Here is a 15864-nt window from a genome sequence, read left to right as displayed (position 1 = left end):
ATGAATGACCATTTTATTTGTTTTTATTTCTCTCTGATTTTATTTCTCCATTAGAACAGGGGTTTTGCAGGCTATCTAACAGAGCATTTCAAATGGTCTCTTTTCTGTTACTGAGTTTCAAACAGTTTCAGTTATGCTTTAAAATTCACCTGCTTTCAGACATTAAGTTACCATGTCCCAGCAGTGATTAAAAACTCTAATGTTTTATGAAATGACAAATAATATACTTTGTTTGGTCTCTGAGATAATTACTTCTTTCATTCCACCTAAGAATGCTGAATAGAAATATGGCTGTGTTCTCTGCTCTGCAGTGAATCTCACAGTGATGAACCACTTTGACCTCTGTATCCTTAAAGAATTCCTCACACAGTGATACTTGTCTCCTGCTGTTCTTCCCAAATTTTATCTGCACTGGTACAATTTGCTGTAGTGGCCTTAATACGCTGTCTTCCAATAACTGATATAATTCCCAAAATACTCTTTCCTTCCAACTTGTTGGTTTGGTTTGGGTTTTTGTTTATTTTTGTTTGTTGCTGTTGTTGTTCATTTGTTTTATTTTTTTTTTTTTTTAAATACACTTGCCCTACCAGTCCTCCAAATTTGCTGTCTGCTTTCTTGATGCTCGTGGTCTTTATTCTCCTAGGACTATGGTTTAAGCAGTAAGGATTTTGTTTCCCAGCAGTGTGCAAGCACTGTGAAAGACAACCTGTGAATTTCAAAATTATCTTCACAAATGAGAAAGAGTTGATCAAATTATGAAATATAATGAAAACAAGGGCAAAAATGTCCACTTAGGAGCAGAAAATCAACTACAGAAATACAAAATGGGAAATAGCCTGACAAAGGACTCAACTGTAGAAATTAATCTAAGACTTATTACAGAATCCAATAGATATATAAGTTGCCAACATGATAGTGCTGCGAAAAAATTAATTGTTGCTCTGAAGTCTGTTAAAAGGAGCATCACATTCAAAGTGGTACAGCTATTGTATTCACTGTGAGTGTGTTCTTATCTGAGATACAGGTAAGAACTTGCTGTATTGTTGGGCACTATACCTTATAATGAACGGTCAGGCAATGAAAGAAGGTGGACAGAGGTACTGACTTGTAATGGAAATATTAGGATGGTAGAAATGAAGTATGAATGGATATAGTTGCATAAGCATGAGAAGAAACAGCAGAACAATGTAAAAATTGGACTATAATAATAAAAGAGAACATAGTCCACAAGAGTAAAATCAAGGACTCTTGCCTGTGTTAAGCCCAGGAGGCCTGGACTCAGTAAAACCAGACCACAGGCAGCTTGTCAGCAGAAGATCCTACACTCTGATAACAAGAAGATGGGAAGAAGGTTACAGCACATCACATGTGCCATTCCTTTTCCTTTCAGCCCAGCTGGAATACAGATTATAGAACAGAATCATAGAATCGTAGAATCATTTCAGTTGGAAGAGTCCAACCATAACCTACTCTAGCACTAAACCATGTCCCTAAGAACCTCATCTAAACACCTTTTAGACACCTCCAGGGATGGTGACTCCACCACTTCCCTGGGCAGCCTGTTCCAATGCCTGACAACCCTTTCCATGAAGAACTTTTTCCTAATGTCCAATGTAAACCTGACCTGGTGAAACTTGAGGTCATTTCCTCTTGTCCTATCACTTTCCGCTTGGGAGGAGGCACCAACACCCTCCATGCTATAGCCTCCTTTCAGGCAGTTGTAGACAGTGATAAGGTTTCCCCTCAGCCTCCTTTTCTCCAAACTGCCCCAGTTCCCTCAGCTGCTCCTCATCAGATTTGTGCTCTCTCTAGTACCTGGCCTTAAGGAACCTGGAGCAGACTTGCCTAAAATTTATGGAGGTGTAAGTAAGCAACATTTTGATGCAAATAATCATGTCATAGTAAATTTTGCCTCTTGAGTATAAAAGACCTGTCCATAAGTTAGTTTTGCCATTGTTTAACAGATGTGATGGAGACCTGGCACCTGGTATCCCTTCACAGAATCACAGAATGTTTGGGACTGGAGGGGACCTCTGGAGGTCATCTGGTCCAACCTCCTGCTCAATCAGGACCACCTAGAGCCAGTCACCCAGGACCATGTCCAGATGGCTTTTTAATATCTCCAAGGATGGAGGCCCCTTGTCCTTTGTGTTGGACGCAGTGACCCAGGCCAGACCACTCAAACACTTATACCTTGGTTCTTGTGAGTGTGTGGGTGTGAGAGTGTAAGTGAACTAAATGATTGAGAAAATGACTGTGAGTGGGTAAAGCCAATGTACTTAAAGATTTTGTAAACTAACACCTTTCCTTCCACAGGCTCTCATGTGGAGGTTTTTACACTCACTTCTTAGTAGAGAGGAAAGCACATATTGAAAGGCTGAAAGACTTGGGTTTGTGCAGTCTGGATGAGAAAAGCTTCAGAGGCACTAAGGTGACAGTTTTCCATATGTAGTATGTTATTATTAAGAGGACAAAAGCTGACTGTTCTCATGGATGCTGGGAGAGGGACAAGAATAAAACAGCTTAAATTGCTGCAAAACTATTTTGGCTGAGGAATTAAATCCTGGCAAGATCTTACCTGGGGACCTTATGGTCTCCTCACCAGAGACTGTGAAGCACATGACTGGCAAATGTTTGTCCCCAGTGTCTGGATACGTTCATACCTGTCTTACTGCTGGAGACTGGATCAGACCAGTGATTGACCACACAGCGCCAGATTTATTGTCAAGGGCCCTGTGACTCAAAAGACCCCAGTGCCAGCCCAGATCCATGTCAGTTATAGATTTGGTGCCTGTGCCAAAGTTTTTTCACCACTGGGCTGAACAAGCTCTTTTGGTCTCTTCCTGACCTGTGTTGTTAGGGTTGCTATGAAACTCTTATTCATGGCAGCAATTTTTCCGCTGGCTCTGTGAACTTCTGCTCTTGTTTCTCACTACCAGGAATGTTAAAACATTTTTATTTCTCCTTCAATACAATTGAAAACAGCCATGCTTGAATTGGGGGGAAGAAAGAATTTGATTTAGCCTAGCTTTTTCATTTCAACTCACTTTTGAAAAACTCTATTTATCTGCTAGAGGTTACACAACTGCAGTTCTTGGAGTGGATCTTTTGTTATTATCTGTCTGACAAAAGGATGGCAGCAGGGTGGTGCTGTTGCATTTTTCTCTTCATTTGCTATGCTTTTTTTTAATCTCTGTTTTTCAGGTGTGACCAAGCAGAGCTTCTGAAGCTTTGGTGATTTGCCAGAAGTACACATGGAAATATATCGGATATAAAGTTAAAAAACAAATAGCTATGCATTTTCAAAAGGTTTTACAGGCCTTTTAGACACAGTACTCCCATGGCCTTTTCAGATAACTGCAAAACTTGGCTCTGAAGTAATCTACAAAATTGAACACGCAGATACTGAGAGCTGAATGAAGCCTACAAAATCTTTGTGTTCTGTAATTGCTGGGAGAAAGTTTACAGTATGAATGGGACCGAAAAAGTAGATCCTCTAGTTGTATGGAGTTAAAACCCCACATTTTGTGTATAGCCTGATTCTGAAATGTTCCTCTTTTCTACACTTTTTTTTTCTTTAATTTAGCGGCTTTTTTTATTACATTTTCATTCATGAAATGTGAAAATAGGAAGCAGGTAACTAAGGTAACAGTGATGTCTTTGCTGTGTATTCAAGAGTGCACAAATCTCACATCAGAATCCTAAACTGTACCTTGTCTTTAACAATCACTGCTCTCCTCCCATTGTTTAGGAAATAAGATGTCACCAGTGGGACCACATTTTGGGGAGGATCCAGAAGGGAGGACGGCAGCTTAATATTACATAATACAGGTATATAATGATGTTGCTGCAACTCTTTGCTGGACACATTGAAACCATGAGGTGTCTGCAGCTGAGTCAGCCTGGGGTAAATGCTCCTGGCAAGGAGCGGAGTCATTCGCTCTGTCCTTGTAACCTCGCCAAGTGCAAAACCTGACAAGTGGTTGTGGAGCGCATGCTGAGATGGTCAGAGGCAGACTGGCTGTGTTGCAGGGTAGCACACTGTGTATCAAACTTGGGACACACAAAAACATGTCTTAGGATGCAGCATTACTGTTTACCAGGTATCCTGCCTGTGGCATTGCCCTCCTCAGGTTCAGCTCTGTGATGCTTTCTCTGTCTAGCAGAGTGACAGAAATGCTTACTGTCAGATGGTGCAAACAATACTTGTTTGCTAATAATGGTGCTGGCATCAATAAGGTTGAGAGAGATGATAGTTTCTGTCCTGTTGAATTCACTTACATTCTTACAGACCATTTCTCTATTCAAGCAATCAGTGTGAGGGAGGTCTTTGCTTAGCAGAATTGCTCCAAAACTTCCCAGTCAAATTTCTCAACTCATTTTTGTCAGAAAGTGCTTGCACTTAGACTCACTGTGACCTGAACCCACAGCTGCTTGACAATAGATAACAATGTTAGCAAGTGACAGACTTATCTGACAAATGGCTTTTGGTCCAGATGCTTGGTTATATGCTTTAGACATCCTGAGTCCTGTGGGCCATTTGAATATCAACAATAGACTAGAGATGGAAAATAGATTGCTTATAGGATATGTAGTGCTTTATGCAGAAGAAGAAGAAAAAAAAAAAAAAGAAGAAAGGTTATCTTGCTCTTTTTTTCCTTTCCCTAAACTGCCGCCCCTCATTTCTTCAATCCATTTTTCCAGCCTTATTTCCATTTCTTCCCACTATTCAAGCTCAGTCCAGTTTGCCTCTGGATACTCCTCCAGATCTCTTTCCATTCGAGGAACTCTCTCTTTTCCCCCGGAACCAATACTTGTGAGTACAGTGGTATATTGCTGAGCACTCATATCTCTTTTTGTGAGAACTTTTGTATAATGACAACTGTGCATTCCCTGTGTTGCAAAATTCTCCTAGTCTGTATCTGCAGATGAAGATGGAGATGAGGACAACCTGACACCAGTGAAACAGCCAACAGAGTTGAATACATCGGCAGAGCTGCACAGATGGGCAGTTTCTTCAGTCCTTGAGCCTTTCCCCTCCAACTTCTGCTACCTTCTCCAAATAACTCTGCCACTTACTGGTTTGGGTTTTCTTACATATGTGGGCTTCCCATTTTCAGAAGTATTTAGCAATGGCGAGTTCTTAAATGCTTGGGTGCCTAATTTGACGTAGTCTAAGAAGACTCAGGGGTTTTGCTCCCAACTCAGTTTTGGACAAAACCAGAGAAATCTTTGTAAAATCTTCACCCTGCATCCTGTTAAGAAAAAGAAAACAAAAGCTGTTCCCTAGTTTTAAGATGGTGTTTGATCAGCTTGTGATATGATCAGATATATGAACTCTATGATAAGGCCAGATGCAAACAAACAAACAAAAAAACCCCCACAAAAACAAACAACAACAACAGCAACAAAACCAAAACAAACAAACAAGCAACAACGACCAAAAAACCCCCACCATGATAAATGTAGTGTTTTTTTCCAACTTTGATCATTCAGGATGCCGTTAATGAAGTAAGCAAATGTGCCCGCTTACAGAGCATGATTTTGATAACGGTCTGTGCCCGAAGATCAGTAAGTGCCTCCTCCCTGTTCCGACAGCTCCAGCAAATTGCACGCTGGAAGGTGACAGCGACGTAAAGCCTCAGGAAATAACCGCTGCCTGTCCGGAGCCGCACCGAGCGTTCGCCTTTCCCGGAGCCCAGCGGCTCCAGGCAGCAGCCGTGCGACGCTGCGAGCCCCGAGGGGCTGTGAGCGGTGTCCCGGCCGGCAGCCCGGCGGGACAAGGTATCGGCGGCCGCCCCGCCCTCCCCTCGCCGCTCCGCCCCCGGGGCAGGGAGGGCTCGGGGCGGACTCGCCTCCCCGGCGGCGGGAGAGCGGGCGTGGGGGGCTGCGACTCCGGGAAGATGAATGTGGAGAACCAAGATGTGCTGCTGGATCTGGAGGGGGAGGAGGAGGAAGGAGAGGAGGAGGAAGATGATGATGATGGGGAGACCGGTGAGTAGGGGGCTGGCGCGGGGAGGGTCCCCCCGGGACAGCGGGGGAAGTGGGTTCAGCCCCGGGCGGGGGCTGCGGCCCGGGGAAGTTCCTCGGAGAGCCGGTGTCGCGGGTGGGGAGGACAGTGACACGGGGGCCGGGGGGACTGGTAGTCAGGGTGCTTCCAGCACAGCTCACCTCCGGCCGCAACTTCCGATGGTTTTCCCATGGAAAAGACGTGATCTCTTTCTTTGTGCCAGCGATGTTGTCCAGAGAGGTGGCAGATGGCCCATCCCTGAAAGCATTCAAGGCCAGGCAGGACTGGGCTCTGAGCAACCTGATGTAGTTGGAGATGTCCCTGCTCATTGCAGGAGGTTGGACTAGATGACCTTTTTGAAGGTCTCTTCCAACCCGAACTATTCTGTGATTCGATGTGTGCCAGGTGGAGCTTCCTCATCAAGCTCCTGTTTCCGCAGCATCAGCTTGGCTCAGTTGACAGAGGAGCACCTAAAACTTTACCTGTTCCTTTCCCTCTCCTGGGAGGGAACCGCGTGGGGTGGCACAGAAGCAGCACTTAGTGATGCTGGAGACCTGTAGTGTTCCAGCAATCCCCCAGCGCAGGCACAGCCTGTGCCAGGGTGACTTGATCCCTCAGAAAATGTGAAGAATGCCCTCGCCTCTGCACACCCCCAGCATGCAGCATCCCCCAGAACTGACCCGTGTGGCTGGCATCAGCCTCCAGGGACAGCAGCCACCTCTCCTCCTACTGCCAGGCTTTCGTGCTTCAATTTGACAGCCAGGAGGAAAATTACCCAACCCCCTCAAAAAATAAAAAACTCAAGGGAGAAAACTGGCAAAGCTGAGAAATATAGTAATTTTGTTGGGAAAAAAAAGTGCATATTGTGTCTGCCAGAAATACAGACAGTAAAAAGACTAGAGAGTTTTGAATTCAAAGACAGTGAATGTTAGTCTTGTCAGCAGCAGACTAGGACAATGACATTTGTATTTATTGTGGGAATTAATTCCATTAAGGGAGAACCAGGGGCTGATTCTCAGTTGGTTCAGACTGAAGCGGTCAGTTAATTTCACTGAAGACACACAGATTTACTTCAGTTCAGAAGCTCATCTCAACTGCAGTACTCCAAATATTCTGAAGTCTTTTATTTCTGCTTAACTTGTTAAAATGGATCTAACAAACTAGGAATGCAGCCAAATGTCAGTTAGACAAGCAAGTAGAAGATAGATTTGTATATATAAATTTTATCAAATAAACAGGGTTCCTGCTCATTAGTGTTCAAAAAGATGTTAATGTTTTTACTGACAAGTACTAAATTTTGATATTTTTTTAATATTGGGACTGAATTTATGCATTAGCGAAAAAGTTCTAGTGGCATTAACTCTCTTTGATAGTTGTCTTGCCTCTAAATGCTGATACTTACTAATGGCCAATACGGTTTGCCTCATTTATTCAGTTAGCTCACTCCAAAAGTGTATAGAGTTCGAACCTCACCCAGCGTCTGTGGAAATCAGGGAATGTCTTTCCTCCAACATGATTAGCCTTTGTTTCAGATGCTGTGGGAGTATCCTTTGCTTTACGGGAATGGTCCAAAGATCAATTGAGTTTTCTGTATGAAGTGAGGCAGAGGAATTGTTTGACTCCACTCCCCAAATTAAAGGGCGTATCAACTCTGCAATGTATTAATCAACACTTGCCCTTTTCTTTCCACTCTTCACCCCAGAGAACAACTAAATTGTTTCCTACTCATGACTCTCTTTCCAATTTGGGGTTAGTTCAGCTACCAGAGCCAGCAAATCGCCAGCTGCATGTTCTGCTTGCAGGATACAGCAGTTTGAAACAACATATGCTAAGATGTGGCAAAATTGACTACAAATTGAGCAGTGGTGATTTCATGAGTTGTTACGCAAAGCCTCTTACGCAGTGCTCACCTCGTTCACATTTGCTGTTTGGCCTTGCAAAATGCATGGATGACAGTAGTGAGGTTTTTACATTCGTTATCATTACAGAAGGGGTATTTTATTATTCTGCCAAACTTGTAAATCCTCCATCCACCTCCAGCTTTATTGTACCACTTCCATCTGCACTTTTCCTGAGAAAGCCATCCCTGCTTTGGCAAGTAAGCAGGACTTCTAAACTCTCTCCAGGTCTGTTCAAGGTCAGTCCCAAGAGTTTATAGCTTATCAGGAAACCATTATTATGGCATATCAAAGTTTGTAGTCATGGCACAGAAAGGCAGTGCTCTGGCTCATATTGGCATGCAGTTGGTTTTGGTTATCCATGCTGGTGACTTCCAAACCGCTCATGTCAGCAGGAGTCCAGAGATGGAGCCGGGCTCATGAGTCCCAGTCTGCAGGATGGTACCACAACTGTGCTGCCGGACATATGCAGCTTTGAAACGGGTTGTTTCCATCAGACTTGTGCTTAAGGAAGGATGTCTTGTCCCAGGGTTGGGCTTTTTTGACAAGCTGAAAGCCTCTTTTTTTTTTTTTTCTCAGTGCTTAAACAAGATGGGCAACATTTTATTTTGGGACTGTTTTCAAGGGGATTGTTACATTACTGTCATCAATTTGTTTCTGAGACACCTTGTTACTAGGGAGAAATGGTGGGAAGCACATTGACCTGTGGTTGCCAAAGCATTTAAAATTCTCCAAACCCATTATTTTCTGCCTAGAAACTGTCAGACAGTTGCATAAATTGTGAAGTTTTTCTTTCCCTGGTGCCAAACCTCATACCATATCTAAATTAGTTTGCTTGTGTTTTGGGATTTACAGAATATAGGAGTGTGCTCTCCAGAAAAATCGACTTCTGCGGACAATATCCAGAGGCATCCACCCTGACTAACCATTCGGCATGAAATACTTTTCTCTTTATTAGGATATGTTAGCATCTTGCTCACTCTTTTTTTTTGTCTTGGTTTTGCTGAAATGTATCTCCTGGTTGTTCCTTGAGCCTGGAGTGTACAACATCTTCCCATCTTTTGACACTGCTGCAATAATCATCAAGCCATGCTTTATAGATTAACAGGAAATGGATGTTCATACGTTAATCTTTTTCTTGTCACACAATATAGGTATTATGCTGATGAGGATTCCAGCTCTTCTTTCTGAAAAGTATTTCATTCTGTTGTTCAGCACGTTACCAACTAGAATAAAAATGTACAACAGCACTGGCTTATTCATGCAACATTATTTGTGGAGTTGCAACCTAAAATAACGAGTGTTGTGCACCCCACTGTACAACTGTAACTCTCTCCTAAGGGACGGTGTTGTAATCCGAATGTGAGGAGCACGTGTAGCTGTTCTTTACCTCATTGCTCTTTCTCACTATTCTGTTCTCTGCTTGTTTCCTCATGGCACATACTGAATTTTATCGTATTGTCTGCCTACAGCTTCTATTTTTTTCCTATTCAATACCTTCATTAGCTTGACCTGCTTCTCATATGACCCTACAAATACTGTTGATAACCTATACTGTACTCCAGTATGAATGTACAGTATACCAACAATGTTCCACAAATTTCTCCAGTGTTTGCCTTCATGATGCTGTGAATGGTCAATTTTCTATAGAAGTCTTCAAAAGGCAATGGAAAGTCTCAACACTTAGATTCCGTGTTTGAAAAATGTGGCTTTGTCCTGCAATTTAGCAACTGTAATTCCCCTACTGTGGGAAATTTAAAAGTAGTCCACTCTGCAGAAGGTTCAGGGATCAGATCTGGTAATTTTATAACATACAATGTTTTATAAGCAGATTCTTTTAAAAAATGTAATTCTGTTTCTGAAAGGATGATATCTTGTTTTTCAGTCTACCTACACTAATGAGTAGGCCTGCCCCAGTCAACTCTTATCACACCTGTTTTTCTTCTCTTTTTCTCCTTTGTCTTGTAATCAACCTAAAAAATTATTTGGGTACATATCAGTCACCTTCTGTCCTGAAGAAGATTGCAGGACGAGTATGTCTGATGAGCTCAGAATCAAGAATTTCTACTCCCCAATTATGTGCTCTGTTCATGGCAGTGTTCTTGTACATGGGTAACTAGGACACAAGGAACAGGAGCAAGCAGGATTGCAGACATACGTCTCATTTATTCTGATTTGCCCCTGAGGCAGCAAGAGACTCTTCGTGGTGAACAGGAACTTGTACAGGTCCAGGAAACGGTATCCTGTAATACTGTTCAAAATTTAAACTACCTTTCTTGCCTTTGCATCCTTCCTCTTGTATCTGTTACCCTGATGGTTTGCCTATGTTTCTTCTTATCTTCATATCTCAGTAATTTTATTTTTTTACTTTCTGCCCACTTCAATTTTACCAAATCCAAGCCACGCAGGAGTAACCACCAGTATGGTTGTGTTTGGACAGTACATTGCCAGTACCACTCACTTTTTAATTCTGATTTAATCATTTTTCTGCAAAACTACTAAAAAAATACACAGTGAGAATTTAAATATTTAACTACAATGTAATTGCTGTTTTGCAGCTATTTATAATTCATAAACTCTGGAGGAGATCAGAGTATTTCAGGAATCAGGCAGGAATTTAGGAGACTGATAAGCTTCACACATTTATGAAATTTTTCTTTTTTTAAAGTTTTTCAACTGTAAGAGAGTTCCCAGTTGTCCATCAGAAACTTCCTGTAATTTGAAAGTATTCTTTGTACCTGTATTTTGGATTTAGCTGTACTGAACATAGAGTGCAGTTTACAGGTAAGTTTACAATCTGTAGGAGGACCTTTTATCTGTCATTGTATCAATTTTGGCATGTGCAGAACTATAATTGTAGTAGTTTTGTTTCTTTTCCTGGCTATTAAGTCATTAATTTTATGCCAGCTATTTGTGACAGGTGATTCCTTAATGTTTTTCCTCTATTTACACAGCCCACACATTCTTTTAAAAGGAAAAATATCCTACACATGTTTATACTCAACATCTCAGATTTTTAAAATGAAGCATTATCATTTGTAAAAAAAGAAAACTTATTAAAATTGATATGTAGGTAACAGGCAGGCTTTCGTTGCATGGCACAGAACTCCAGCAGTTCCATAGTGCTACAGTTATTGGAAGTAATGCAATCAAAAACTCACAAAAAATGTCCTAGTATCAGCCAATTTGCAATTTATGCAGTATATCACATTGCAGGTAGAGAGCTTGAATTTCAGGAGACCAAAGACATGGAAGGGGTGATGGATGCATACCATAACAGACCCCGTGTTTCCACACAAATGGGCCGTTCAGAGGTAATTAGAGAAGGATTGTCCATAAGATCTGTTACTATATGCATGGAAAATTCAATAAAGTGGTTATTGTTTAAATCATCTCATCCTCGTGTTTCTTGGTACCTGCCATTTCCTAGGAAATGGCGAGTTGCATGCTGTGGAACTAAGGTCTAGTATGCCACTAGATGTGTGGCAAATCCCAGGGGGGAACTAGCTGATACTAAAACAGGTGTTTTATGCTGTGGTTAAAAAACAAAAACAAACAAACAAACAAAACCCACCAAAACAAAACAAACAAAACCACAAAAAAATACAACAAAAAAACCCCACAAAACACAAAAAACCCAGAAACCACCACCATGAGGTTGCTTTTATATAAGAGCAATTACCTGTCATAAATTAAATGGCCTTTGTAATGCCTTCCAGATTATCCCTTATAAAGAACAATACATCTTTCTTTTGTTGTTTTGTTGCTGTTTAATTTTTGGTTGGTTGGCTTCAGTTTTGTTGTTGTTGTTTCATTTGAGATAATACATTCTTGTACCTTCCTAAAAAAAGTCAAATGAAGAACCATTACCTCAAGTTTGGGATTAACTGGGGTAGGTCAGGAAAAAGGATTACTAATTTTCATGCTTTATTAATAATACACAAATAATAAAACTAAATATCCTGTGTTTGACATGAGATCTTTGAAAAGAGGTGCTGCAGGCCTTAAGCCTATGGAGCTGCTGCAGTTGTGTGTTTAACAAGGTAATTTGTTTAACAGGATGTGAATGTCAAGGGGGAAGGCACTGAGGAATGGTGCTGTGGGTTGGATTGTGTGTTGTTCTTATATTCAGGAAGCGAAGGTGGGGACAGAAATATTATACAAGTGCTGAGCTCTGTATCCTAATGAATAGAAAAAATCAGGTTGATTTTACTGGACTGTCGCTATTGCTACAGTGCATGTCTCTGGCGTGGTCCTTTCTAACAGTTTGAAATATTGCTCTATAGAATATATGTTATTAAACTAATATTTTCATATACAATTTAAAAAATATTCACGAAGGCATGGGCCTAGTATCACTTGTAACTTTTTAGGGGTTTTTGATTCAAATCCAGGCTCACTGTGAATGCAGGTGGTGCAGGTTTCCCACTGAAGAGCGTACGTGTTCATCTGCTGCCCTGGCCGTGAGGAGAGCCCCCTCAGACACTGTGTCAGGGTTTAGGTCTGATGAATCTGGAAGCCAAAATGAAAGCTGTAGGCTGTAATGTCACAAACATGTCAAGCCAGCACAACCTGGCTTGGCTAACAAAGAAGCATTCTCCCCACAACTGCCTTACAGCAGCAGCTTAAGTCTTCCTGGGATTTTGGCCTCATTTTTCATATGGGTATATCAGTGACAGTGTGGTAGGAATGCAAAGCTGTGAAGAACACCGTACCCTTTATCTTCTTATTGCCAGTGTCTGCAGGAAATGAAAACTGGCAGTCATGCGAATTGTCATCAAACAACAGATTTTGGTTGGTAATCAGTGTAAGAATGCAAACGTCTGAACACAGAATCCTTTGTCTTCTCCACCCCTCCCACTTTATTCAGATATCCCACATCTCTGAAGGCTTCGTGACAGGAGGGGTGTCTTGATTGCTTCCTGAGGAATTGTACAAGCATCTGAAATGTCATTTTGCTCTATTCAATGGAATTAGCTCTACCTATTGTTCTTGTCTGTCCCAGAGTCAAGCATTTGATGGCAACAGTAGATATGTAGGCATGATTCCCTGCATGGACTTTAGAAATGAGATCCTGAAGCATCACTAGAGATAATTAAAAAAAAAAAAAAAAATCTCAACCTCAAGATGGCAGTGACAGGATCACAGAATCACAGAATGTCAGGGATTGGAAGGGACCTCGAAGATCATCCAGTCCAATCCCCCTGCCAGAGCAGGAACACCTAGACGAGGTTACACAGGAAGGTGTCCAGGTGGGTTTTGAATGTCTCCAGAGAAGGAGACTCCACAACCCCCCTGGGCAGCCTGTTCCAGTGTCTGTCACTCTCACTGTGAAGAAGTTTCTTCTCATATTTAAGTGGAACCTCCCGTGTTCCCGCTTATACCCATTACCCCTTGTCTTATCATTGGTTGTCACCGAGAAGAGCCTGGCTCCATCCTCGTGACACTCATCCTTTATATATTTATAAACATTAATGAGGTCACCCCTCAGTCTCCTCTTCTCCAGGCTAAAGAGACCCAGCTCCCCCAGCCTTTCCTCATAAGGGAGCTGCTCCACTCCTCTGCAGGATTCAGAATCACTCCCCAGCCTCATTACTCCCCAAGGAGTGAAGAGATGTGCTCAGACCCCATGTTTGTGTATACATGGCTTCATACTCTGCCTATGAGAAGGTAACCCATCTACTGCAGTTGGTTTATCAGTGATGGACTGTTGAGTAGCAAAGGGTAGGAAAAGGAGAAGACTGTCATTAATATCACCAGCCTGACACATATTCTTCCATTGCATGATGCCATCAAATGGGACTGTAATCCCTTTTTCCCATTCATATCCTGCATCCAGGTCAGAGCAGCTGCCTCTTCACAAGCCTTTCAGTTTCAAACCTTATCAATATCAATATACATGGTCCATCTCCCATGCACCAATTGACCTGTTGCAGGGCATAATATTACTGAATGCAAAATAGGCAGAGCCTAGATAGTTTTGCTAATGGAAACAGCCATACTTAAAAAAAATATTATGTTTGCAAAAGTGTAAGATTCAGACCAGCATAGACCCTGTTAGCAGGAAGAACCAGGAAGGCCAAAAGGTTTTGGAAAGAAATCACATTTAAACATCTTTAATGAATACCAGATTCAGATTGGAAAACTAACAAAAATATATTCAAACACAAAGTGACTGAACTTTAAGCAGTGTAGTTACAAGTCTACTAGAGCATAAACATTCTTTAATTGATTTTATGCCTCATGTGGTAGAAATTGCAGCTTAGTTACAGGATATTGTATAAAGGCTGAATAAGATTGAACCTTTCAATTTAGTGTTTATATTAAATAATTTTCAACTAAACCGCTAATCATCAATATTCCTTAGACATAACTGAAAATCAAAAATTTGTAGCAACTGCCACCAGCAGCAGATTTCACTTTGCTTTTTTAGTTTCCCTTCCTTTCAGTTTTTTGTTGATGGATTTCCCCTGGCTCCATCAATCTGGTTAGTCAGGTTCTCCAGCATTTTTCAGATGTGATTTATTACAGGACATTAAATATTTGCATAGGAGTCTGCTTACAGTAAAGTCATCAGAATGACTTGCTGTGCCGGTGGTGTTCTATGGGAAACAGCCACAACCTCTGCTCTGTTCAAGTGCTGTTTGAGAGCCGTTGCCTAAATGTGCTGTTTGAAAGCTATTTGAGTGCTATGTGAGAGCATGTCTAAATACCTGATAACCTGAGTGTCCACGGTGTGTTTCTGTCCTGTGGGCTTCTACATTGTGTGGATCTTTTGCTAAGGCATCTGACTTTCATAGCGTCTACGGGAAGATCTTGGTTCCTGCTCTAGTTTTGCAGCAGAGACCCATGACCTGTCCCTCAGCCATTACTGCTTTGGGAAATTACAGTCAGGTGAGGAATCTGCACTGAGTAAGGAAGAGAATTTGGAATGAAGAATGGGAGCAACGAGCACTTGTACTGACAAGTACTGAGTCTTCTGTGCTGTGGTGGTGCTAATGTATTTTGCTCGGGAGAAAGGGAGGAGATTAGTGACTTTTCAGTGGGTGTAAGATGGTGGGTTCCTTCGTGCCTTTGTGGGAGGAATATTTAAGTAGAAAATGTCATCTGGATTGCAGATCGGGATGGAAAATATGAGAGACAATTATAAAATGTTGTTGATGTAGCAACTCTTCTAAAGATGCTGGGAAGTGATATTAGTAATCCAAGGACATGCTGCTGTGATCTGGCACGGCAGAGGAGTTGAAGAAGAGCCATGTCCTGCCTGTGGAGAGGCTGAGATCTGTTGCTGTCCGGGGAGGGAGCTTGAGATAAGCAGCAAAAACTAAAACTTAGATCAGTGGAGAGACTCCTGTAGACCACAGACTGGGGTCTTGACTGAAGGGTCTGGCAGAATAAGAAGTGTTGAAGAGATGGAAAGAGTAAGGAATCGGAAGTAAAGGCAAAACATCCACTGAGACCTGGGTACAGACTGAGAAAGAAAGTAAGTAAAAGGGAAAGAGGAAGAACTTTCGACAGTGTTCATAAGGGTAATGCCAACCAGCGCAGCTGTTCACCTACCTACCTAGTCAGGAACTCATAAGCAGTGGCATAAAGATTATTCCAAGTCAGTTAATCAGGAAAACAAGCTACAGCAAGGGACTAAGGTGATATACTGCAGGTACAGTCAATTGAAGTAATTCATTTGTGGTGTTTTCATACACATTTTTAATATATAGTAAAAAATCTGAATGTTTTCATAGGTAATCTGTCCAGCAGGAGAAAAATTACTATCTTTATACCATTAATTATTTGCAAAAAATTTCCACTGCTCTAGGTTTGGCACTGCGGTTAGAGATAATAACGTTCAATGAAACAAGACTGAGATGATGATCCAGAGGACTCTAGCATTGCCAGAGAGTTTTATTAGTTTGTGTACAACGTTAATAAAATTATTAGTGTTCTCTTTCTATGTGT

At 41.7% G+C, this 15864-nt stretch overlaps 1 protein-coding gene across 1 annotated transcript in view; it reads left to right on the top strand.

The window, feature by feature from the left end:
* The first annotated feature begins 5847 nt into the window (after positions 1-5847).
* ANO6 (anoctamin 6) overlaps positions 5848-15864 on the top strand; it is a 75879-nt gene continuing 65862 nt past the window's right edge. Inside the window, exon 1 of the mRNA XM_065836936.2 lies at positions 5848-5994. Coding sequence (XP_065693008.2) covers positions 5904-5994 — 91 coding nt within the window. The 5' untranslated portion in view covers positions 5848-5903. The remainder of the gene's footprint in view (positions 5995-15864) is intronic.

Source organism: Patagioenas fasciata, chromosome 1 (assembly GCF_037038585.1).
Source record: "Patagioenas fasciata isolate bPatFas1 chromosome 1, bPatFas1.hap1, whole genome shotgun sequence".
Classification (NCBI taxonomy): domain Eukaryota; kingdom Metazoa; phylum Chordata; class Aves; order Columbiformes; family Columbidae; genus Patagioenas; species Patagioenas fasciata.
The sequence above is the reverse complement of the archived record's forward strand: the minus strand, read 5'-3'. Positions and strand labels throughout refer to the sequence as shown.